The sequence below is a fragment of the Carassius auratus genome, chromosome 35 (genome assembly GCF_003368295.1).
Source record: "Carassius auratus strain Wakin chromosome 35, ASM336829v1, whole genome shotgun sequence".
NCBI classification, from domain to species: domain Eukaryota; kingdom Metazoa; phylum Chordata; class Actinopteri; order Cypriniformes; family Cyprinidae; genus Carassius; species Carassius auratus.
This window is the reverse complement of record NC_039277.1, coordinates 3,411,697-3,435,677: the sequence shown is the minus strand read 5'-3', so window position 1 is coordinate 3,435,677 and position 23,981 is coordinate 3,411,697. Positions and strand designations below refer to the sequence as shown.

Sequence of the window (23,981 nt, the reverse complement as noted above, 5' to 3'; positions counted from 1 at the left end):
TGACTATTACCAAACATTTCAATATTAACATAACATTTGTCAAAAGTATTTTTCTTTGGATGCAAACCAGATTTCAAAAAGTAGCTTTGCCAAATTATGCAAAAGACATTGACATAAAGATTAACGACTATACTAGTTTTTTAAATAGTTTAGTTTAATAACTTGCATATATATATATATATATATATATATATATATATATATATATATATATATATATATATATATATATATATATATATATATATATATATATAATTCCAGACAATAAAATGGCTGACATTGTCATAAAATTTCCACACAATGTTTTCATTTAAATTAGATAAATTATATTTAATTCATAGTAAATAAGTATTTTTAATACTGTGAGCAACATTACCAGAGTTTTTCCTCTCAAATGCCTTTTTCCTGATTTATCTATAACAAATAATATTAACATAACACTTGTGTATGTCTATTTCATAAACAGTAAAACAGAAAAGAATGAATAATATAAGTAGTGCACTGTACATTGTTAATATAAGTGCTTATGACTGCAGATGAAAACAAGCAGCGATGAAATGACGCACAATGGCGACATCTAGTGATGTGAGCTGGTACTGCTTCACCTCCTTGTGTTATACCTGGGCTTTGTTTAATCACATATCACTTTAATTCACCATCTAGAAAAATATTTTAGTACAAACTATGACATAATTTATCGCTATACTCTGTTGCCTATTTCTCGACGTAACATCGAACATCATCTTACTGTTGAGGGCATAAAAACACATTTATTAGTGCACGCTTAATAATTCTAATAGTGTTTTATTACTGCAGAAGAGCACAGGTGGTTAACACTGTTATTTTTTACACGCAGAATGGCGGATGAACACACACACACCACAATCTCATAGTGATGTTATTTAGAAGCAGTAACCTATGGCAGTAACTCGCTCTCAGTTTCTCCACCCCATTCACTTAAAGTCTATTATGAAGTCAATAGATGGACAGCAACAATGACAAACCACTGTCTCCTACCAGAACCTAAACAACACTGATTAAATGACACAATCTGATTAGCCAATAAAAATCGACTATGGTTTGCATATTCGATTTGGATCAAGATCGACGGTTTTATAAACCAATCGGCGAGAAGAGTATTCTTGACGGGCTTTTAGTTTATCCAATAGAGAGCAAGAAGGCGGGGCTTATGCAGAGCGCGTATCGCATGGCGAGCATTAAGGTTAGGTTGCGCGCGCTGGAGGCCGTCGTCTGCTGCTGTAATTCGGCTACAGTGGGAAGGAAAATATTGTTTAAAATCGACTTTTCCCCACTCACGAATAATCCGTTTGGCTCGGAATTTACGCTGCACATTCGTTACAGAGAAAGCACCTCGCTAAAAGGGTGAGTTGACGGGTAAACGAGAAGGTAACGGCTCGCAAACACGTCTGAAAGCTGTTTATTTATTTTATTTCTGTCAAAGAAAGTAGCGCAGGCTGCTAGCGGTTTACACAAAATCAATGCTCACACAAACTCGCACACCGCGCACAAGCGGCCAGATCTCGGCTTTTCGCTCGTGCATAGATGAAAGAGTTTCTAATGCAGCGATTAGCATAAATGTGTTGATCCTGGGGTTTTGTTGTATTGTAGGCAGACCGGGACAGAGAGTCGATTAGCGGCCCATGCAGCCATAACGAGCCCGCGATACTCCATCAGACCGCTGGAGAAGAAGGTAACAATGCATTCATTAATCATTTTAATCTTACAGATGAGATAATGATGGCTAGGGTTAGCTCGGCTCGATTTATATGCATAAGAATGGTAACGTTACCTGTAGAAGGAAAAAAAACATGGTGATGTTTGTTTTGCCAATTTAGTTTATTAACAATCAAATTGTTTTTGCTTTTGCATTTGAAGACAAAAACATGCAACGTTACACGGATACTGGGATATAATTCACACCTGCCTCATTGGCACAGGTGTATTCTTCATCCCAGTCTCTGGCTATGTGTCAGAACTCAGAGAGCTGCCTAACATTACCTAGACAGCATTTGTGGGCATCAAAGAGCGGAACGCCCCAATCGAACATTCCGACACGACTATTACTTCGAACCTTACAAAAACACACGTGGTGTTTAAATTCTCCGAACGTTCTAAAACCTCCGATTTCCGGTTTTTCCAGAATCCGAATGCGTTTTGTGTTTTGATTTGAACGTTTGATTCGGGTCTATGATGCCACGAAACCTGAAACGTTCCAATACACCCCACCCCCCCACCCAAAATGATTATATTTATGTACACTGTTCGAATAATAACCGTTCAGAACGTGCCTATTTTGTCCAGAGTGATTCACGTGTTTAGTTTACTCTAAAATGCTTTGAACGTTTGTTTTGAATCTTCCAAATGCACACGTGATGCTCTTGAAATCCGCTATTTGAATGTGTGCCTCTAATATGCACAATTGTTTTTTTCCCCCCTAACATTCTATTGAAGTTGTTCAAACTTGCATGTGACGTTCAAACTGCTTTCAAGTTTGACACTTAACTGAGATCATAATTTTTTTTAAGAGTTCTGCATTCTTAAAATCAGATATTGCAATAATGAATGGTTACACACTCTACATACAAACAGGCTGCACATAAAAGCAGAACTTGCTCAGATGATTCAGCATATAAAAGACAAATTTTATTATTATTATCTTTCCTCATGTCATCATCCATCTGTATTGTTGATTTGACCGTTAACTTACTTTGCCCTTAAATGAGAAAAATGTTTTGATGTCATAGCGCCGTCATCATCTTCTGCAGTGAATTTGTTTCTATGTGTTTACAACAAACTTTTCTCATGGTGCATCGTTTCCTTTATGAAAACGGGCACTCAGAGTAAGGGTATGTTGTAAGGCTAGCCAAAATGATCAAGATGTATTACTTCCACTTTCTTATGTTCACAAACTAAAAATATTTGCCTGGTTTCTCTACATTGGATTTGTTGTTATGTGAAACCTCTTTTTAAATTAAAAGCTAAATCCTTTTAAATGAAAGACAGCCTTCTGCTGTATTATCTTTTCTTCTGTATAAAGTTGTAGTTTTAAAGAAATCTCTCATTTGGTGAATAGGGTTGAGTCACTATCAAAAGCTGAGAGACCGTTAGAATCAGTTCTTGGTAAAACAAGAGCACATTATATTGAACTCTCCTTTATTTAAAGCCGAAATCTGATTTCTGATCCACCGTTGTCACCAGAACAAATAGCAAAAATAAGGATGTTTTAGAATTAATATCCCAAATAAAATAAGAGAAAGTATTTAAACTGCTGTTGAAGTTTGGGGTCTGTATGATTTTGTATTTATTTCTTGAAATAAATTAATACTTTTATTCATCAAAGATGCATAAAATTAATCAAATGACAGTAGAGAGGTTTTCATTTGAAACTAATTCTGTTCCTTTGTACTTATTCAAAGGATGGAAACTTTTTAATACTGAAAAAATCTGAATTATAATCCCAGACTTTTGAATTGGTAGTGTGTATAAAAACACATTGAAATTGAGAACACACAATTCACACACACAGTTGAATTAAAATCAGTCCATAAAAAAAAAAAGGAGGGAGGTTTTTAGTCTTGTCCCTGAAGATTTTTCCACAGTCTGTCATTGGCTGTTCTTGATTTCTGCTTCTCTTCACTCAGGTAACCCCTCGCCCCTCTTTCCTTTCCTGTTTCCAAAGCTCCTCTGTCCCCTGCCCCTCATAATCAGCCCAGAGACCCTCTTCCTAAATCCCAGTTAGGAACGTTGGGTCTGTTCCTCCCCATTCTCTCAGCCTCCATCTGTCTCCCTAACTCCACCTGCCCAGTAGGGGGCTGACCGCTTATTGGACACCCCAGAAGCATGTCCTCCATCTTGCCTTTCACTCCGCCTGTGGTGAAGCGTCTGCTGGGCTGGAAGAAGTCGGCCAGCGGTTCGAGCGGAGCGGGAGGCGGAGGAGAGCAGAACGGCCAGGAGGAGAAATGGTGCGAGAAGGCTGTTAAAAGCCTGGTGAAGAAGCTGAAGAAGACGGGCCAGCTGGACGAGCTGGAGAAAGCCATCACCACACAGAACTGCAACACCAAGTGTGTCACCATTCCCAGGTACGAAATCCCCAAAAGATGACTGCATTCCTGCTTTCAGGACAATGCCAACTTAAATTTGTCAATCTAACACGAAAACATGAGGGAACGAATGAATATTGTTGTTTACTCATCCTCTTGTTGGTCAAAAAATCAGGTGAATTGTTACAGTTTGCTTAAGAATTAGTGGTTGATTTGACACTTATCAGCATCAGCCAGTTTTTTTTTTCTCTCTTTGGCTGATATGTCTGAAGCAGGACCTTTATTTTGACACTGCTGTGAATGCCGGCTCCTGATAGCATGGCGCTCCTGTTCTCCGTCTTCATTAGTTTACTGTCTCTGTTCAACAGTTCTGACTAATACAGTATACTTGCACAGAGCAAAGTAAATGATATAGTTTGCTGCTATGTCATATTCATCGCATGGTGCATGTGAAATTAAAGTTAACTTGTCTTTTAATTGAATTTTTTTCTTCCAGTGCGCGCACACTTACCAAATTACTGAGTGCACTGTTAAACGTTGACTTCCTTTTTTATTAATATTTGTAACTATTTCTTTGTGACAATTACTACAATAGAATTTCAGAATCGACCACATTATACATGTTAGTTTTAAATGATTTAATTTAGAAAATAGCAGTGTGGGGGAAAGTTTTTTTTTTTTTTTTTTTTTAAGTAATGCATTACAATATTGTGTTTCTTCATAAAAAAGGAACCAATTGTGTTACTTTTTATGGAAATAAATGCATTGCGTTACTTTTTGTCCCATGGGCCGGGCTGCTTATTTATTTTAACTTGCACAAGAGAAGTGTCAGTGAGTAAATCAGAAAACAAAGTAACTTACTTGGAAAAAGTAACGAAAAGTTACTTTTACTAGTTACTTGAATGAATCTAATCTGCATACATAGCTCACATTACTTGTAATGCATTACCCCCGACACTGGCGAGTAGTATGCAAAGTAAATCTAATTAATATATATATATATATATATATATATTAGGGGTGTAACGGTACGTGTATTCGTACCGGACCGTTTCGGTACAGGGCTTTCGGTACAGTGCACGTGTGTACCGAATGCAATATGAACATAGGTACATTTTTGTGTTTCCAAACAAACATATTAAGTGGCGGAAGTCTCCGCGTTCAGCGCAAATCCCGCCCTGCAGCTGATTCTAAGGCCGGTGACACAAATATAAAAGGACACCGTCAACACGATTGACGGCAAAATAGACATATAATTTTTTTTTTTTTATAATATTCAAAAGACATCACGCGAGTGTGAACATCACTACAACTAAGAAAAAACTATTGTAATTCTAACGCATCTCCCGTCGGCATTTAAACAGACCTTTGCTCTTAATTCCGATCGTTCCAACGCAATAACGAAATCTGAGCAGGCCTGAAAACTGAAACTGTTGATGCTGCACTTTACACTTTGGAAAAGTTATGTATATATTTTTTTAATATGAGCAGGCCTACAAGCTGGGATTGGTAATGCTGCACTGTAATCATATTTATTTATATTTTTCATTATTTTATTATATGATATTGGTTTGAGACTGAGAGTGTATTATTTAGTGGAGAACTTTGCAGCAGTATTTTTTTCTTATTCTTTTTATTTTTATTTTATATATACTTTATTAAAAAGTATTTTTTAAACAAGTGTAAAAAAAAAGAAGAAAAAAAAGTTTTTAGTAATGAACAACCTGCAGTTTAATGTTTGCATACACACACACACACACACACACACACACACACACACACACACACACACACACACACACACACACACACAAGGCCACTCTGAGAAAAATCCATATCGGTCGACTCCTATTAAAAATGGCTTAAATTTGGAACAACATGAGGGTGAGTAAATATTAACTCCCTTTAAGATGTGAAGAATTGCAAGCCAATGAACTCTTTAATTTAAGTCTTCATCTAATTACAAAGCAAGTCCTCTAATGATTCTGAAAGGTTTTTATTTAATTTTCGAAGTGACCTTAGCCGTATCATTGCGTATGTTGCTCCGTGAGTGAAGGTGAAGGCATGACGCTGAGTTGCGTCTACCGTTGTCAAATATCAGCATTGCCTCCCTTTATTTCTTCAAGTGATTTCTGCTCCATCTGTCTTGACTTGAGTTAAGGTCACTCTGTGCAGCTCCACATCACCTCCATTCAGAGCGCACAGAGGCTTCTCATGCTGTATGAATGTCTGCGATATCAACCATCAGGCTGCTTTTATTCCATTTCTCATGACAAATGGAGCATCAGTGCTGATATTTTAGGGAGATGCTCCGAGGAGAGGATGATGGAGGACAGGTCGTGTGCCCGAGCCACAACATATCAATAGTTTGAAACCAATATGTTATACATACACAAGGGTTGGGTGATATGTCTAATACATTCTGTTCTTCAGCGTTTTGGTGATTTATAATGCTCTGAAATGCTTTTAAGCATTTTAAGTTTACAATAGATTTTATGTCCAGCTTGTAAAAACAACAACAAAAAGCTTTGAATTTTTTCTAGGAATATCATGTACCTTTTTCATTCTAATAATGATTGAGCTTAACATGTATTGAATTGATATTTTTGGTAACTTTCTAAGGGCCTGTTTATTAAGATTAGTCAACCACATTTGTAAACACGAATCAACAATGGAAAAGCGTTTGTTAATCATAATAGTAACATACAACTTTTGATTTTAGTAAATGTTGAAATTAATATTATGTAATGCACATTAGCTGACATAAACTAACAAAAAAAGGTTGTATTGTTAGTTCATCGTATTCAATGTGTTAACTAAGATTAACTAATGGCAACTTTCTGAAAAATGTTGCCATATTTTTTATAATTTCTAACTTTATTTATTTATTAATTCGACCTGAACTGATTTTAAATGCATTTAGAATGTTAAATGCCAATGTAAAACAGAAATCTATAAAATAATCTAGGTATGCTTTTCATTAGATGAATTCGAGAATTGTAATCCGTTATGTACCAATTAAACTAATTCTATTAAAACGAAGTGATAACAGAAATGTGAATCGTGTATTTTGAGATTGCACTTAAGAGTTACAGTGCAAAATAATCTTTAAGAATCACAATTGGTCAAAGCGCAAAAATCATTGTGCTATGCAAAAAAAATAAAAATCAAATTGTTAACACCAAATTAATCACACATGCCAATATTTGCTAATATTCTATATATCCATTCTGAAGATTCATCAGTTTATTTTAAGTAATGTCGAGGTCTAGAACAGGTTCTCATTCTTTAACATCTAATATGCAGTTTAATTTTGGTGTGAGTTGCTAAACAAACTTGAAAAGGGCATAATCGCATTTCCTGGGCGGATTTAGTTGAAAGGTGCTGTTGAAATGGATAATGCGAGCTTGTTGTAATGGCAAACGGCCATTATCCTTTGTCCTAGAGAGATTTATTTCCATCGAGTTCTTTTGAATCAGTTTTAACATCTCAAATCCACAGAATTGTTGTTCGTGTATCATTTAACAAAAGCTGGCCACAATGCATATCTTCCTCCACTGTTGAAAAGTTGTGCAATGGTTATTGTGAAAATGCTGTGCGACTTGGCACCGTGCCTACATGTCTGATCAGGTTCACTTAACAAAACCTCTTGGAGTGAATAGCCTACAGTAAATACAGGTTAAAATGACCTCCTCCAGTTGGAAAATTGTAGAAGTGAACATTAAATGTCTGCTAGCTATGGACTGATCCGGTCAGATCTTCAGAAAAGTCATCCAGAGTGCTTTGTCTTCCCTTAAGAGTGGATTTAAAGGGTGGGAAACTTTACCTCCAAGATGTTTTCTGCTGCTAATCTGTTCTCTAACCTTGGAGGCTTGTGGGAACGGCTGGATCAGTCGTTGTATTTGTCCGTTGTCATGCTTGGTAATGGAAAAAAGCCTCCTCGACTGTCCTCTCCAGCCTCCTCACATAACTGTGAACTAAAAGACCCGGCTAGTCTCTTCTTGGGTGTTTTCAATTTGACTGTTTGCGGTTTATAAAAGGGCGGGAATACGCTTGTTAATTAAACAAAGATTGACTTCAGATTGATGATGCAAATCATGTCCAGTCAGACATCAGAGTGAAACATTTTCTCCAGTGTTTTACCTCGTTTGAGTGAATTATATACCATAATTTGGCAAGGGAAGTTGTGTAGAAATGGTCTTATGAAATGAGCATATGTAAATGAAATTCCAATGTCTCTTTTTAAATCGATATTCTGTCTAGAAATGCAAATTGTCATGTCTTTTCAAAACTGTATATTTTGATTAAAAAAAAGTGTTTTTAATGCATTAGAAGTCAGTGGGCTCCAATGGTGTTTGGTTGCCAATGTTTGTCAAAACATCTTCATGACTGCAATACATTTTCATGTTTGGGCAGAGTATTTTAACATTTAAATATATTCCAAAGATTTTTGACCAATTTTCAATACAACTTTGTTTAGTATTTGCAAATCTTGCTACAATTTCTGTTTTACTAGAGTGTGAATGGATTCCTGTCTTTGTTGGGAAATGAATCTTAGATAAATGTAAAATTGGCCTGAATCCCAGGACAAAACTCACTTAAACACATCATGTTTTTTACCATACAGCATATCTGCTGTATTGGTACTGGAGGTTTGCACAAGCAGAATTGAATCATTTATGATGCGCTTTTTAAAATGCCATGTAAGGACTTTTAGGCCAGTTTTTGTGCCAAAGTCATGATTAAACCACCCTGTTGCCCTCCCTTATGGATTTTTATCCATTTAATAGGACTTACAAACCCATATCGGCCTCGACCTGACTTCCTGTCAGCGCAGGTCTTTTGTGTAGAAGAGCTGGTAGTTTATCTGTAAGATGCCTTCAGTGAGTGTAAGAATGTGAAGAGGACAGAGCCGACTGGCGCTGTGGGTTTTTCAACTCTATCGATTGTAATCCGAAGACTCCCTTTGTCTGTCTGGCTTCCCATACTATAATTAAGACCCAGCTTTCATTGGGATTCATAAATCATATTAGAGTTGAGATCAAGATGTCTCTCTACCAGTGTTTTCTTTATGAAAGCTCAGACCTGAACCCCAGATCAGAGTTTATTTGAAATGCTTGTTATTTTATCCATAAAGTGCTATGAATTCGGGTCAAAGATGTTAAGGTGTCCACATCAAAAGAAATGTACAAAAGTGATTTTGTGTCCGTAGAAACCACATTAAATGTAAGTAAAATGTCTACTTTTAAGGTTTCAAATAAGTTTTTGGAGACTAAAATGTCAAAATTTGGCTGAAATAATGATACATTGTCATTCAGTGTAACACAATATTTATGCAAAAATACAAACAACATGCTTATTCTGATGTGTACATATTAAAATATCTAAATGAATAAAGGAGCATACTAAATTTTATTGCGTTTTAAATCAGTAAAAAATTCTTACTGACAAATGGGCATAACCTAGGATAGTGGCAATCTATCTAAACACTAAACTAATTAGTGTTTGGGGTGAAAGTGATTAGTCTTTTAATGTCATAAATTGATTTTTGTTGTAAATATGCCTGACAAGATTGTTACACGGAATGACATTTTACTGGGTGTCTTCTGTAAATCAGGGAAAAATGTATGATATTTATTTTTTGCTCAGAAAAACAAAAACAAAATTGCAATTAAATAAAACCGAAAACTTTTAGAATTTTTTTTTAGGGGGGAAAACTACAACAGTTTAAAGCAGTATTACACTTTTTTTTTTATATGTTTAAACACTTTTTCGTCTTTGACCCATTAGCCTCTGTATTATGGGAAATAACAAAATTCTAATCAATACTGCTGAAATTAAGTAGAAGAGACTATTGGAATAAAAATACCAATTTTATGAGTTGGGAAATCATTTTAAGATGCAATTTTATGAAGCATTTCAAAAGATCCCCTTAAATTGCTCGTTCAGATGTCTTTTATGGAATTAAGATGTTGGTCATTTGGCATGTGTCCAGATGGCAGCCTGAAATGGGACGCTTACTGACTCTTCATTTGCAGGAATCATCCTGAGATTTGACCGAGATAATATGGTTTCCTACATGACGCCTGAAGTCCAAAACTCGGCCCTAAACTCTGTTTTCATTAGCTAGTCACCTGGTAGGTGAAGGCAGCGCTGCTTTAAAAGAAAATCTTTTTTGTTTTTATCTGGAGTATAGCTGGAGTGAGGGTAGACGGTGGCCAGCAGATGGGCTCTCAGTGGTTTAGTGGGGATCCACACAACAGGATACAGCGGTTAATACCCTCCGAAAGTGTGTCATCTGTCTGGGACATGGCAACCCAGTCATGCCCAAAGTACCAACTTTGGGAACTTTAAATGGCTGATATGAGCATCTGTCTTGTGCATAATGGACTAATGTAGGTTAGTTGCAATGATAATTGAATAAGCCATTGCATTTTGGTTGCAGGCATTTGTAAAAATGTTGTATTTGGTTACATTCATTAATAGTTTCACTAAAATTGTCTAATATTGATTGGATTCCTTCTAATGGTTCCTAATAGGTTTGTGAATGATCATTATCATGCTCGACTGCACCTCTGTTGATATCACACAGTGATCTTCCATCTGCTCTATTGTTGATTTGAGGGTTAATACTGAATCGGGTTTCTATTGTGTGTGTGTGTGTGTGTGTGTGTGTGTGTGTGTTTTAAGAGAGTATTGGGAAACTCTTCATCTACTGGTGTTGAAACTGAAGTCCCCATCCCCCTAAAATCCCCCTAAAACGGGTCATGTGAGTTTATCTAAACTCACTGTGGTTTCACTTCTTTTAATGGTTTCTCATATACATTTGCTTTGCTCTTTCTTCTTTTTCCTCTTCCTCACTGCATGCCACTTAAAATTACATTTTAGTAAAGCTCAAACGGAGACATGAAAGAAATGTATAGTTTAAATTGTGTGTGTATATATATATATATATATATATATATATATATATATATATATATTTATTTATTTATTTATTTATTTATTTTGTTAAACTTGTATTGTAGATTTAGTTGTGCATGCTAGTGCTTACTTGTAGTTAATCTTTAAAAGACTGCTTTAAAAAAGTTTTTAAGTGTTTGTAATGTCCATACAGTAATTTAGTGGTTATCAGCCATAAAATGATTATTGGTCAGAATTATAATATTAGTACAGTACTAACAAAAGTAAATTGTTAAATTGTACATAATTACTAAGGTGAATTCAGTGCCTGTAGTATCACCATGTAAAACTAGATAAAAAAGAAAAAAAAAAAGCTTTAACTGATCACCTTTTAAAAATGTTGTTGGCCTTTTTTTGACAAAGTGTCTATTGATGGTGTTCTCTGGGCATCATGAAATCTTAATTTCCTGAAGGAATAAGGACACGTTATACTCTGAGCAAGCTCCGCACAATATCTCTGGTGTGGTTTCTACTTCAGGGTCGGTCTCATTAACTTTTGACATCAGGTAGCAGCTAGCGTACAGGTCGAGGGTTAGCGATACACTCCGCGCTCAGGTGACCTGCTCTGATGTTAATGTACTGCTCAAGGGTTGTGTTCCTTACTCCTTTTGTCTCCTTAAGTGTTTTAATGTTGGTTGTATAAATGCATTCTTATTGTTGGGATGGCTGCTTTAAGTTTCAAGACACAAAAAACTGTTCTTTTAAAGTTAGTTGGTTAAAGGGTTAGTTTAACCAAAATGAAATGAAAATTGTAATTTACTCAGCCTCGTGTCATTTTAAACAAATAAAGCTTCTTTCATCTAAACAAAAGACATTTTCAATGAAACCAAACCACGCCGTCAAAACTGTGATAGTTCAGTAAGAGTAATCCATATATAATGAGTAGTTAAAGCAAGTTCTTGCACCCTTCCTTAGCATTGCATCTACCGTATTATACACAAAGACGCATTCTGTGTGACCGGCCCATAATAGTGGAAGTAGCATTTTTATAATAGAAAAATTTAAAAATTTATATAAGAAAAACACGTCTCTAGCCCTTAGGGCTGCTGCTGCAGGAAAAATTTAAATGAACAATTTAACAAGCTAAATAGTCCAATATCGGTATTTGGGTGTTTGGAAAGGTTTTTCAAACGTGTCTGTGATGAGAACAGGTCGCTGGTGGAGTCTGGCACGTGTTTGAGTCCCTTTTCAGAGACGGTTAAACCACAGGGGGCCACAACTTCATTCATCACATATCAAGTCTGTGCGAGTCGTGTTCCTGTCACGTCACCGTGTCTGTTTCTCATCCCATGTTTCTTTTTCAGAACTACTGAAGGTCTGTGTGCTTGTCTGATCGACTGATAGCCTTCTTTATCTTGAGTGTGATGTAGTCAAACGACAGTAGGCTCCTGTCCTGTGCTGCATGTTTAAATGTTGATATCTGATGTGAAATCCAACCCCAGAATGAAACGTCTTTATAACGTTAATTGCCCTGTTCCTCTCATAACACACCGCATGATGACCGGGGGAAGAGATAATGCACTGTAACTAGAGCTGGGCGATGTAGCAGGAAATATTAACAGAATTCTTGTAAAACATATGTTTAGTGTAACAACTTTAAAATAACGGAGGCATTGCTTTTCCATTAAATGAAGAAAACATTGAAACGCATAAGAATTTACCTAAATTTATTAGTGTTTCAAGCTAATTGAGTTTGGAATCTGTTAATTTACGCAATCTGAGCTGCTTCATGGAAATGAATCGCTTACTGTCTATTTTTCATTGCGAATATATTGTGAATGATCAATATATCGCCCAGCCCTATCTGTAAATTTGAAATACATTTGTCAGTTTCTCTTCGGTTTTCTCATCTCACTGTTATATGTGTATTTTCCATTAGAGTGGCTTCTTTTATTCGAGGTGGGCGTGTTGTTCGCCAGCTTCAGGCGACTGCGCGAAACATCTCAAATAAAAGAAACGATGCCCTTTGATTATCCCGTCATGGTACTTCATCTTGGTATTTTTGAATGAATCATGCCCCATGTTTATCATTTTTTTTGTTTCTTTGTGTTTTTGTTTTTCTTTCTTTTCTTTTTTTTTGTTTTTGTTTTTTTACTTTCTGTGCACAGCAATTGCTCTGAAATTTGGGGACTGAGTACACCAAATACGATAGAACAGTGGGATACCTCAGGCCTTTACAGCTACCCTGACCAAACCAGGTGAATATCCTCTCCTGACACTGTGCCACACTCACCCCACGAGACACAGGTGGGGCTGAACGAGCACAGGGGGCCGCGAAATAAACACTTTAACGCACTTATTTATAGTTTGTCTACATTAAATATTATCTTGAAGATGGAATCACTTTTGTCATTGTAGAGTTTTAATTCTATAGGTTACATTAGATTTAAAGCAGATGGACACGTTTTCATAATTCATACATTCACCTCACTTAGTTTTAAGTTTAAAACAGTGGTTCTCAACTGGATTTGATTTTATATTTGGTGACCCAACCTATGAAAAAATTAGCTGAATGTGAATTATGCAGAAGTGAATGGTTTGTATTTAAATTTACATGAACATATGCATTACCTATACGTATACACTTTTAATATATGCTGTGCAAAAGTTTGGGGTCAGTAAAGATATTTGTTGTTTATTATTATTATTATTATTATTATTATTATTATTATTATTATTATTATTATTATTATTATTTTAAAGAATTTTATTATTTTAATACTATTTTTCAACAAGGATACATTACCTTGAATAAAGATGATCGTAAAGACATTTTCTAATATAACAAAAGATTTCTATTTCTAATAAATGCTATTCTTTTTAACTTAATCAAAGAATCCTGAAAAAAGAATCCCTTCACAGAAATCCACAAAACTATTAAGCAATATTTAAAGAAGAAATAGTATTATAAAAATGTTACAATATATATAAAATAGGAAACCGGTATTAAGTATGTAGTAATATTTTTCACTCTGTGTATTTATTTAATTGTGTATGTATGTATAGGTGTATAAAAATTTCAATAATAAATAATATAAAACTGGTTATTAAAGTTTTAATAATATCACACACACACACACACACACACACACACACATATATATATATATATATATATATAATATCTGTTTGTATTTTGATTAAAAATAAATAAATAAAGCAGCCTCGTTAAGCATACATTTTAATAACACAAAAAAAATCAATGACTCCAAACGTTTGCCTGGTATTTTATATGCAACTTAAAGTTATGCATTTTCATTAGATGCATATTCACATTTTTTTAAACTTTTTCCACATTTTAAAACTAACCACTGTTATATGGTTGGTTGCATTGATTTGTTTTTTTTTCTTTTTTTTTTCGTGATTGATACCACCCGTTTTTGGGTCACCAACCATTAGTTGAGAACCGGTGATTTAAATGATTAGTATAGTCTTGTAGTAGCTAAACTTACAGATGTTTGAATCCTAATAGATGAAGCTTGTGTCTGTATTGTTATGACGTGCTGCCTAATCTCACCATCTCCCCTCTTCCCTCCATCCATGCATGTCTTTCTCTGCTCATTTGGCACGCTCCCTCTCTTCCATTTCTCTCGCCCTCTCTGTGGACGCTCGGGTCAGATCTCTGGACGGCCGTCTGCAGGTGTCTCACCGCAAAGGTCTGCCTCATGTCATCTACTGCCGCCTGTGGCGATGGCCCGACCTGCACAGCCACCACGAGCTGCGCGCCATCGAGACCTGCGAGTACGCCTTCAACCTCAAGAAGGATGAAGTCTGCGTCAACCCCTACCACTACCAGCGGGTGGAGACGCCAGGTATAGAAACAGATACAGCTTTCCGCTTGCTGTTGTGTTCATTCATTCATCTGAACATTGGCTCCTGTAGTTCTTCCTCCTGTCCTCGTGCCAAGACACACGGAGATCCTGACCGAGCTGCCTCCTCTGGACGACTACACCAACTCCATACCTGAAAACACCAACTTCCCAACAGGGATCGAGCCTCCTAACAATTATATACCAGGTATGAGCACATTTCCCACCATGTGCATTATTGTGTAGTTTAAGAGTAATAACAAGTTGCTTGTGGTTTGTGCCCAGAAACTCCTCCACCGGGATACATCAGTGAGGATGGGGAAGCCAGCGACCAGCAGATGAATCAAAGTATGGACACAGGTACATTCCCAAAGTGTCACCACTACATGGGCATGACAGCCACGTGTGTTTGCACTTTCAGACCGTAAAGCATCTAAAATGTACTTTTACTGCAGTAGTTTACTTCCCACGCTCCTTTCTCCTTATGCTGAGTTCACACCAAATGCGAATAGAGCGTCAAATTCGCGTCTACTGTGTCTAGTTTGCCGCTTGAACTGGCTTCTGCCAGCTGAGTTCACGCAGCATTTTCAACCGCCATTTTTATTCGGATAATTTTCTAAATATTACTGTTATCGTGTCATGAAATGTAGTTTTAAAAGTATTTCAGGCGAGAATGTAGTTGTTTTAAACTCAAATATGCAGTTTATTTATAAAGACAGTGTCTGTTTAAAAAATGGTTCGCCAATTTCGGCGATGAGCTCCATGCGATCAGCGGGAGCTCCGTCATCATGTATCCGCCGAGAGCAGCCTCACCTCGGCTAGACCTTCTGACATTTGCCTCTGGCTCTGATGTCTCTTTAGTTCAAGATAAAATATAATTTGTTTGGGGTAAAACGAAACGTTTCTTATCTTTGGCCTTTATTCAATGAATCTATTAATATGTTTTCTATATATAGGTCCTTTTTTATTTCTGTCTCTATAGAAATATGAACTTGTCATAAAGCTCCGGTTGACTGCTCACCGACAACATCAGTCGTTCCTCCTTGTTGAATGAGTGACTCCTAGCAGGCTCCTGATTGGTTAAAGCGTCGCGAATTGACAGCAAAGTTAAAATTGTTCAACTCGGGTGGCAGGTGGGATTTCGCGTCAAACGCTAAATGCACAAAAAGCACCATTTGCGCAAAACACTCAATTCGCGTCATTCGTGCTGCGCTAAACGCCTCATTCGCGCCGCGAGACCTCCAGACACGAGTACACGTGCCTTTGCATTGACTTAACATTGAAATCATTTGTGCCAGACTCTCTATTCGCGTTTGGTGTGAACACAGCATTATTCTGCAGTTGCTTACTGAAAGTTGCATAATGAACTTCTTAAACCTCCAGAACAAGTGGTTTTTAGTGCAATACCCAACTGTTAAAATGTGAACTGATTTAAAAAAAACTAGGCATTATACACTTGCTGACTTTGTAAATGGTTACAGAGGAAAATCTTCATCATATGCTAAAAGATTGAGTTGCACGCTCTAGCAGACTTTCAGGTCAATCCATTCATAGCAGACTATTGCAGAAACATACGCTTTGTTGTTAGATGCATGACAAATGAAAAGTGTTGTTTTTTTGTTTTTTAAAGCTTCACATTTCTGAGTCTGTGCCTCAATCAGAATATAAATCAGGGCAAAAGTTTCTCAAGTAGTTGTATTCTAGCCTTAAGGCGGTTAACTGGTTTTGATCACAGACAGCAAGTGCTAACCTGACAGAAGTTACGATAGTAAGAGTACCTGAAGGAAAAGTTTACCTTTTGACCTAAATTTTATTATACTTAGAATTTCTTTAGTTAGTCAACATTAAATTAAATTTCATGGTTTTATAAATGTGTGTTATTGATCTTAATGTTTTATCCATGAAGGTTTAATATTATTATAGGATTATTATTAACCTCGTCATTTTTAAGTTAAATAGCATAAACCGATCTTCCAGTGAAGTGACCGATTTCTCTCTGGTGACATCATCTATAAGTTCGCATTCAGATCTGCCTCATACAGTCAACTGATGGATCGAACCATGTCCTGTAACCATCATTTATGACCTTTATGATTTACTCTGTGTGTGTGTCAGTGCAGAAGATAATCTGTTGCTGCTTCATTACATTGCAGCTTTTTGGTTTTCAGCCTGTGAAATCCTGCATTTTGTTACCACTCATAATTACAGTTTAGGTGTCTGTTTGAACCCGTAACCATAAGAATGAATCTTCACTTGTGCTATGAACAGGAATAACTCCTCAAATCATGGCTATTTTGACTTGAAAGATGATAAAACAGAAAAAAAACAATCCCATTGAAGGAAGGACCTGAGCTATGCCATAGAACACCCTAACAGTGATGACAAGTTTCGTATGGGCAAGCCCCAAAAACTCTAGTTATTTCTTCTTGTGTTGCCATTATTAGAAACCTTGTTTTTATTTCCGTCAGGTTCTCCTGCAGAGCTGTCACCGAGCACACTCTCGCCTGTCAATCATGGCATGGGTAAGACCTGCTTAAACTCATTCTGAATGCGTCCTGAAAGTCCTTATCTTAGAAAATTAGGAGGTCTACTAACATAGTCATACAATGGCTATGTACATTTGAGCTTGTCAAGTTGTTCTTATATTAAGTCTTTTTCGTCTGTTTCAGACCTTCAGCCAGTGACTTACTCGGAGCCCGCTTTTTGGTGCTCTATAGCTTACTATGAACTCAACCAGCGGGTCGGAGAAACCTTCCACGCCTCTCAGCCGTCCCTCACCGTCGACGGCTTCACAGACCCCTCCAACTCCGAGCGCTTCTGCCTGGGGCTGCTGTCCAACGTCAACCGCAACGCCACCGTGGAGATGACCCGGAGACACATAGGTACCAGGACACCTTCAGTGGCAAACCTCTATCAAACAGTTCACCCAAAAATTTAAATTGGCATGTCATTCTACGCTTGTATGACTTGCTTTCTTCTACAGAAGATATTTTGAAGAATGTTTTTGTCTTTACAATGAAAGTCAATGGGGTCCAAAACTATATTTTTGTGTGTGGTGTTGTCGTTTATTGATTAGGACGAGGGGTCAGGCTGTATTATATTGGTGGGGAAGTGTTTGCCGAATGTCTCAGCGATAGCGCCATCTTTGTTCAAAGCCCTAACTGTAATCAAAGGTATGGCTGGCACCCTGCGACGGTCTGTAAAATCCCTCCAGGTAAGAGATTCACTCACTTTTCATTCTCCTCTGTACCATCCATACTCTGTCCAGAAATTTGGATTAACCTTTATGACATAATATCCTTTTTCTTAGGCTGTAACCTTAAGATCTTTAATAACCAGGAGTTTGCGGCACTGCTGGCTCAGTCGGTGAACCAGGGCTTTGAGGCAGTATATCAGCTGACCAGGATGTGCACTATTCGAATGAGTTTCGTCAAAGGCTGGGGAGCCGAGTACAGGTATGCACAATCAAACCTCCTCACTGACAACTCTTGACTCAACTCTGACAAATCTTAAACGCTACATCTGTAAACTTGGACTATTTTACTCAGGAGGTTGTAAAGCACCTTTTAATGTAACTTTTTCAGGGTTAAGAGATATCAATTTATCCATCTGTCATCTATAATATATATATATATATATATATATATATATATATATATATATATATATATATATATATATATATATATATACACATATACACATACATACATACATACATACATACATACATACACACACATAAATATTTTCTAAAAATATGGTGTGTATAATCTTATATCTTATATATATATAAAAGTTTAATATAGAAACGTAACCCTTTTCTTAAATATAGATACATGGAAGGTTTTTTTTTTACAAATTTTTTTTATTTTTTTATTTTTTTTGATGTGCTTTACTCATGATTAACCATGTGACGGCACTCATTTTAAGCAATTTTTTTTCTTTGCATTTAAAACAAAATGGGTCAAAAATATACATACACCCACACTCACCTAAAGGATTATTAGGAACACCATACTAATACTGTGTTTGACCCCCTTTCGTCTTCAGAACTGCCTTAATTATACATGGCATTGATTCAACAAGGTGCTGAAAGCATTCTTTAGAAATGTTGGCCCATATTGATAGGATAGCATCTTGCAGTTGATGGAGATTTGTGGGATGCACATCCAGGGCACGAAGCTCCCATTCCACCACATCCCAAAGATGCTCTATTGGGTTGAGATCTGGTGACTGTGGGGGCCATTTTAGTACAGTGAACTCATTGTCATGTTCAAGAAACCAATCTGAAATGATTCGAGCTTTGTGACATGGTGCATTATCCTGCTGGAAGTAGCCATCAGAGGATGGGTACATGGTGGTCATAAAGATATGGACATGGTCAGAAACAATGCTCAGGTAGACCATGCCGTTTAAACCATGTCCAATCTACCATCTGAATGTCTCAACAGAAATCGAGACTCAACATTTTTCCAGTCTTCTACTGTCCAATTTTGGTGAGCTTGTGCAAATTGTAGCCTCTTTTTCCTATTTGTGGTGGAGATGATTGGTACCCGGTGGGGTCTTCTGCTGCTGTAGCCCATCCGCCTCAAGGTTGTGTGTGTTGTGGCTTCACAAATGCTTTGCTGCATACCTCGGTTGTAACGAGTGGTTATTTCAGTCAAAGTTGCTCTTCTATCAGCTTGAATCAGTCGGCCCATTCTCCTCTGTCCTCTAGCATCAACAAGGCATTTTCGCCCACAGGACTGCCACATACTGGATGTTTTTCCCTTTTCACACCATTCTTTGTAAACCCTAGAAATGGTTGTGCGTGAAAATCCCAGTAACTGAGCAGATTGTGAAATACTCAGACCGGCCGTCTGGCACCAACAACCACGTCACGCTCAAAATCGCTTAAATCCCCTTTCTTTCCCATTCTGACATTCAGTTTGGAGTTCAGGAGATTGTCTTGACCAGGACCACACCCCTAAATGCATTGAAGCAACTGCCATGTGATTGGTTGATTAGATAATTGCGTTGAGAAATTGAACAGGTGTTCCCAATAATCCTTTAGGGGTGTGTGTGTGTGTATATATATATATATATATATATATATATATATATGTATGTGTGTGTATGTAAATTGAAGTTGTAAATAGACACAACTAGACCTTTTTTTCTTAATTTTGTGAAGTTGAAAAAATGTATTATTTACATGCATACATAACCTTTTAAATATAAACATTTAATTTTCCTTTGTATATAATTGAAAAAATGTTAAGCCAAACCCAAACCCAAATCCTAACCATAAAGTTAATTAATATTACTCTGTACATATATGTATAATTACACTAACAAGGACACCTTATAATAAAGTGTAACCTAGTTTATGCACTTAACCTCACTTTATTTACAAATGTCTTTGTTGTAAACCTTCGATTTATCAAATTACACCAGATCGCCACAAATTAAACATCTCGTATTTTTATTGCTTTCATTTAGTCCTTTTTTTTTATTATGCTTTTGATATCCACAGTTAGTTAACTACGTCACTAGTTTTCATGTTTTGCCAGAGCTTCCCTTGCATGCATCAACCGAATCAAAAATCTAAAACTAAGAACGTTTACTTCCTACATCGCATTTGCTTGTAATCCGTGGATGCTGAAAGTAGCAGTTTTTCAATATGTAATCAATAACAAAACTGGAAGAACTGAAACCAATGCAGTATTTGTAAAAAAAAAAAAATACCAGTCCAATCATGGCAAAAGCATAGCTCATGAATATTAATGAGGCTGATGCAATGCAACTTTTTCTGGGACTAATTAATATTCATGAGACAAGTCTTCACTGCAGTAAGAATTAAAACATACGCTTGCATGCATTCCATAATTAATATTTAGGAACAAAGCCATCACAATAGTAGCTTGAACATTACTTTATCCAGTTGAATTTCAAATCTGCTTTCCATGATGCATCCTGGTTCTGTAGACGACAGACGGTGACGAGCACCCCCTGCTGGATCGAGCTTCACCTGAACGGCCCCCTGCAGTGGCTGGACAAGGTCCTGACCCAGATGGGCTCGCCCTCCGTACGCTGTTCCAGTATGTCCTAATTGCCGTGACCAAGCTCTCTGTCCTCTGCCCCCAAAACGACTGATTCTACAATCACACCAACCGACAACTCAAAAGACTTTAACCCCGCCCCCTCTCTCTCTTTCATAGTACTCGTGAGCCTTTCTCTATCTCTGTCCTCCTGACACTGATGTTCTCTCCGTTCGGACCTGAATTCAGCACTTGCTGTCTCATCAGCTTCTTGCACCTTTAATTCTCTCTTGTTTTCTTTCATAAACCCTTAATATTAAATGTATTAGTAGTAGAATTTGAAATGTATATTGGTTTTTATTTTATTTTCATGGTTTTCGAGAAGGAGGGAAGGTGCGTATGTTGTGTGGAAGTTCAAGAAGGCCGTAAATAACTTCACACACTTGTAGCGGCAAGGCTTTTCTCCCCCTGATGAAGTAAATACTCTGAAACTCTTTTAACGATTAATTTACCTGGATGCCGATCCCAATCCTGTCGTTCAAGGAGGTTACTTTTTCTGGCAAAAAGTTGCGTTATTTGTTTTTATACACTGTGTTATTGTGTAGATTGACACCTTGAAACTTAATTATGGTTTTTGATTTCTTTCGTAAAGCCAAAAGATACTTTTATTTTAATTTTATTTTTTTCGATTTCTTTCCCCAAGCCACTAAGAAAGTTGCCTTTGATTTGAGGTATGCTGCTGTAAGTCATGCTTCTTTTCTTCAAACTTATAGAATGTTTTACACAAACACACACACACAAAAAAAAAATTGCCCACGTTCAATTCGAACTTTACGCCGCCCCTCAGAATTAACTTTTTATTCACTGGGTGAAATATTCACTAGTTAGCTGTGGCGTGGTTTTAGAGTCTGGTTTCTTCAGAAAGTTGCTTCATTTAGGGATGAACGAAGACTTTCGAAGGTTATTAAAACGTCTCGCACAGTCCGGATCTTTAAAATAAAAACGACAAAAGAATAAAAAAGAAATCCAAGTATTGAAGCTTTAAGTGTTAATAAACTAGGTTATCCTTCACACAGTTCCACGATTTTCTTTTTTCCACTTATCTTTCTTTTAGCTACTTTTTGTATTTTCATGTATTTTTATATATAAATATATTTAAGATCTTTAAAGCTCTCTTCCTTTTTATTAGAATTGAATATTTTTTTAGATCATGCCCTCTTTTTAAAGGAACATGGCTTCATAATGAGATGTCCTATCATACGAAAACGTTATTTAGCATGGAATTTTTATAAGTGCAGATATCTTTTCTCCTCTTCCTCTGCTTTCCAATTCAAGCTGTTGTCCCGGTCAACGTTTAGCCTTAATCTCGAACCCCCCTGAAATACATCTGACTTTCGTTTTCTTTTAGTTGCTTTCCTCCCATGTTCCCAACACAAGACTGTATAACCCACCGGCCCTCGAAGTAGGGTTACCTGAAGGGGAAGCTCCTCCTGCGGGTTCTATTTGTTTGCAATTGGGGAATAAATAAGACTAAACAGGTTGCTTTTACAGGGAGAACTGTGCAACTTTAGTGTGTGTGCTCGTTGTACAACTTTTGCTAATGACTGTGATATAGCTGTCTGTTATTCTTTACCTGTTGTGGCAGTGACCAGGCGTTGCAAATATCCATTCCCCTCTTCCCACCTCTGTCTCCATATTTTCCTTCATTGATCTTAACTACTCTTGCGATTTGTACTTTTAAGTGCATCGAGTTAAAATGCTGATGAAGATGTGGTGGCCAGTTTTTAAAGCTGATTAAGACACTGGGAACAATCTGTTTGCCCTTTTTGACTGGGTGTGGAAAGAAAACCAAATAGAACTGAAAGTGGACCAGACATATATGCATATAAATGTGTGTATATAATTTTAATTTCCTTTTTTTTTTTTTTTTCCTATTTTGCAAGCATTTAACAGTTGGTGAGCTTGTTTTACCATTAGAGAGATGTATTGGTAGGACGTGAACTTCAGGCGATAAGCTTTTCAGGCGTGTTGCATATGCAGACTTCATAAATACACTAATAAAAAGTTTTAATTCTCATGTTAACGCCTGTCTGGAGTCTTTTTCTTTTGATTTTCTTGTTGCACAACTGCCATCAAAATTGTTTCATGATGCTCTTTTCCAACAGTGTCCTGGGTACACTAACTTTGAGAAATTTATTAGAGATCAACTTACTGGTTGTGGAGTAAGTCATGTTGCGAATGTGGGACAGTCATAAATTAAGACTAAATGATAATTTGTACAGTATCTGTACTTGAGAAGCAGCAAAATGAAATGACCGCATTGTAATCTATGGTGACCATTATTTAACTTTTTTTGTTTTGTCCTGGACACAGATGTGAATTCGATGTGTCTAGTTGGTGAATACGCAGAAGTGTAATTGAGCACCCTACTACCTTGTCAACTATCTTGTTTTCATAAAGACCAGACACCATTCCAAGCTGGATAAAACCATGAAGCCATAATTAACAAAAATATGAAAGCGAGCCCAAGTCAGTCGTTTAATTTAATAAACTCTACTACAGTAAAATGTGTGGTTATGTGGTTCGAATACCATTGATCTGAAAAGGGGGTCTTTTGACCACTGGGACACCCAAGGTCTGATCTCCTGTGACTGGCTTAGACAGAACTAGGTGGATGAACCGAGGTACAGGAGTTTAATTAAAATAAATATTCATACTTCTGTGATTCCTGACTGAGACCACCAGGGGGACCAAAAGCTTCAGTAACATACGATCGTTTCGGAGAGCAGTAAAGCAGCCCATCGAATGCCTGTTGGATGGTCTAGCTGATTTAAAAATGAGGGAAAATTGTATGTTAGGATTGAATTTTGTTACTTTGAGGCTACATTTATGAAAATAGTTATAACTGTCAAGATGATTGTTAAATGTGTAAACAAGTTCATCCATTCTTGTCCATTTGATTTTTGTTACAACAAAGCACTCCCTCTGAATCAAGGCCTCACCTTTCGGTCTGTAGGGACCTTGATGTTAGGCAAGACCACAGAGCCAGTCAGTTGCTAAAAGCTCTAAGCGTATCACAGCATTTGTTAATCATTCCTCTCCTGTTAAAAATCCTCTCTGTG

At 36.9% G+C, this 23,981-nt stretch overlaps 1 protein-coding gene across 4 annotated transcripts; it reads left to right on the top strand.

Moving 5' to 3' along the window:
* Window positions 1-1,193: 1,193 nt before the first annotated feature.
* LOC113054041 (mothers against decapentaplegic homolog 2) lies at window positions 1,194-22,942 on the top strand. Of its 4 annotated transcripts, none has more exons than XM_026219322.1 (12): window positions 1,199-1,386; window positions 1,633-1,714; window positions 3,666-4,103; window positions 13,136-13,225; window positions 14,646-14,839; window positions 14,910-15,044; window positions 15,122-15,184; window positions 17,305-17,358; window positions 17,506-17,718; window positions 17,913-18,050; window positions 18,147-18,291; window positions 20,807-22,942. In XM_026219322.1, exons 3-12 carry the CDS (start codon window positions 3,865-3,867, stop codon window positions 20,928-20,930), a joined length of 1,395 nt encoding a protein of 464 aa, XP_026075107.1. In that variant the 5' UTR covers window positions 1,199-1,386; window positions 1,633-1,714; window positions 3,666-3,864; the 3' UTR covers window positions 20,931-22,942. The 4 variants fall into 4 exon arrangements, with proteins under 4 accessions (XP_026075108.1, XP_026075107.1, XP_026075105.1 ...); XM_026219320.1 differs by having other exon boundaries at window positions 1,200-1,386; window positions 15,122-15,196; XM_026219323.1 differs by lacking the exon at window positions 13,136-13,225 and having other exon boundaries at window positions 1,194-1,386; window positions 15,122-15,196.
* The last annotated feature ends 1,039 nt before the right edge of the window (window positions 22,943-23,981 follow it).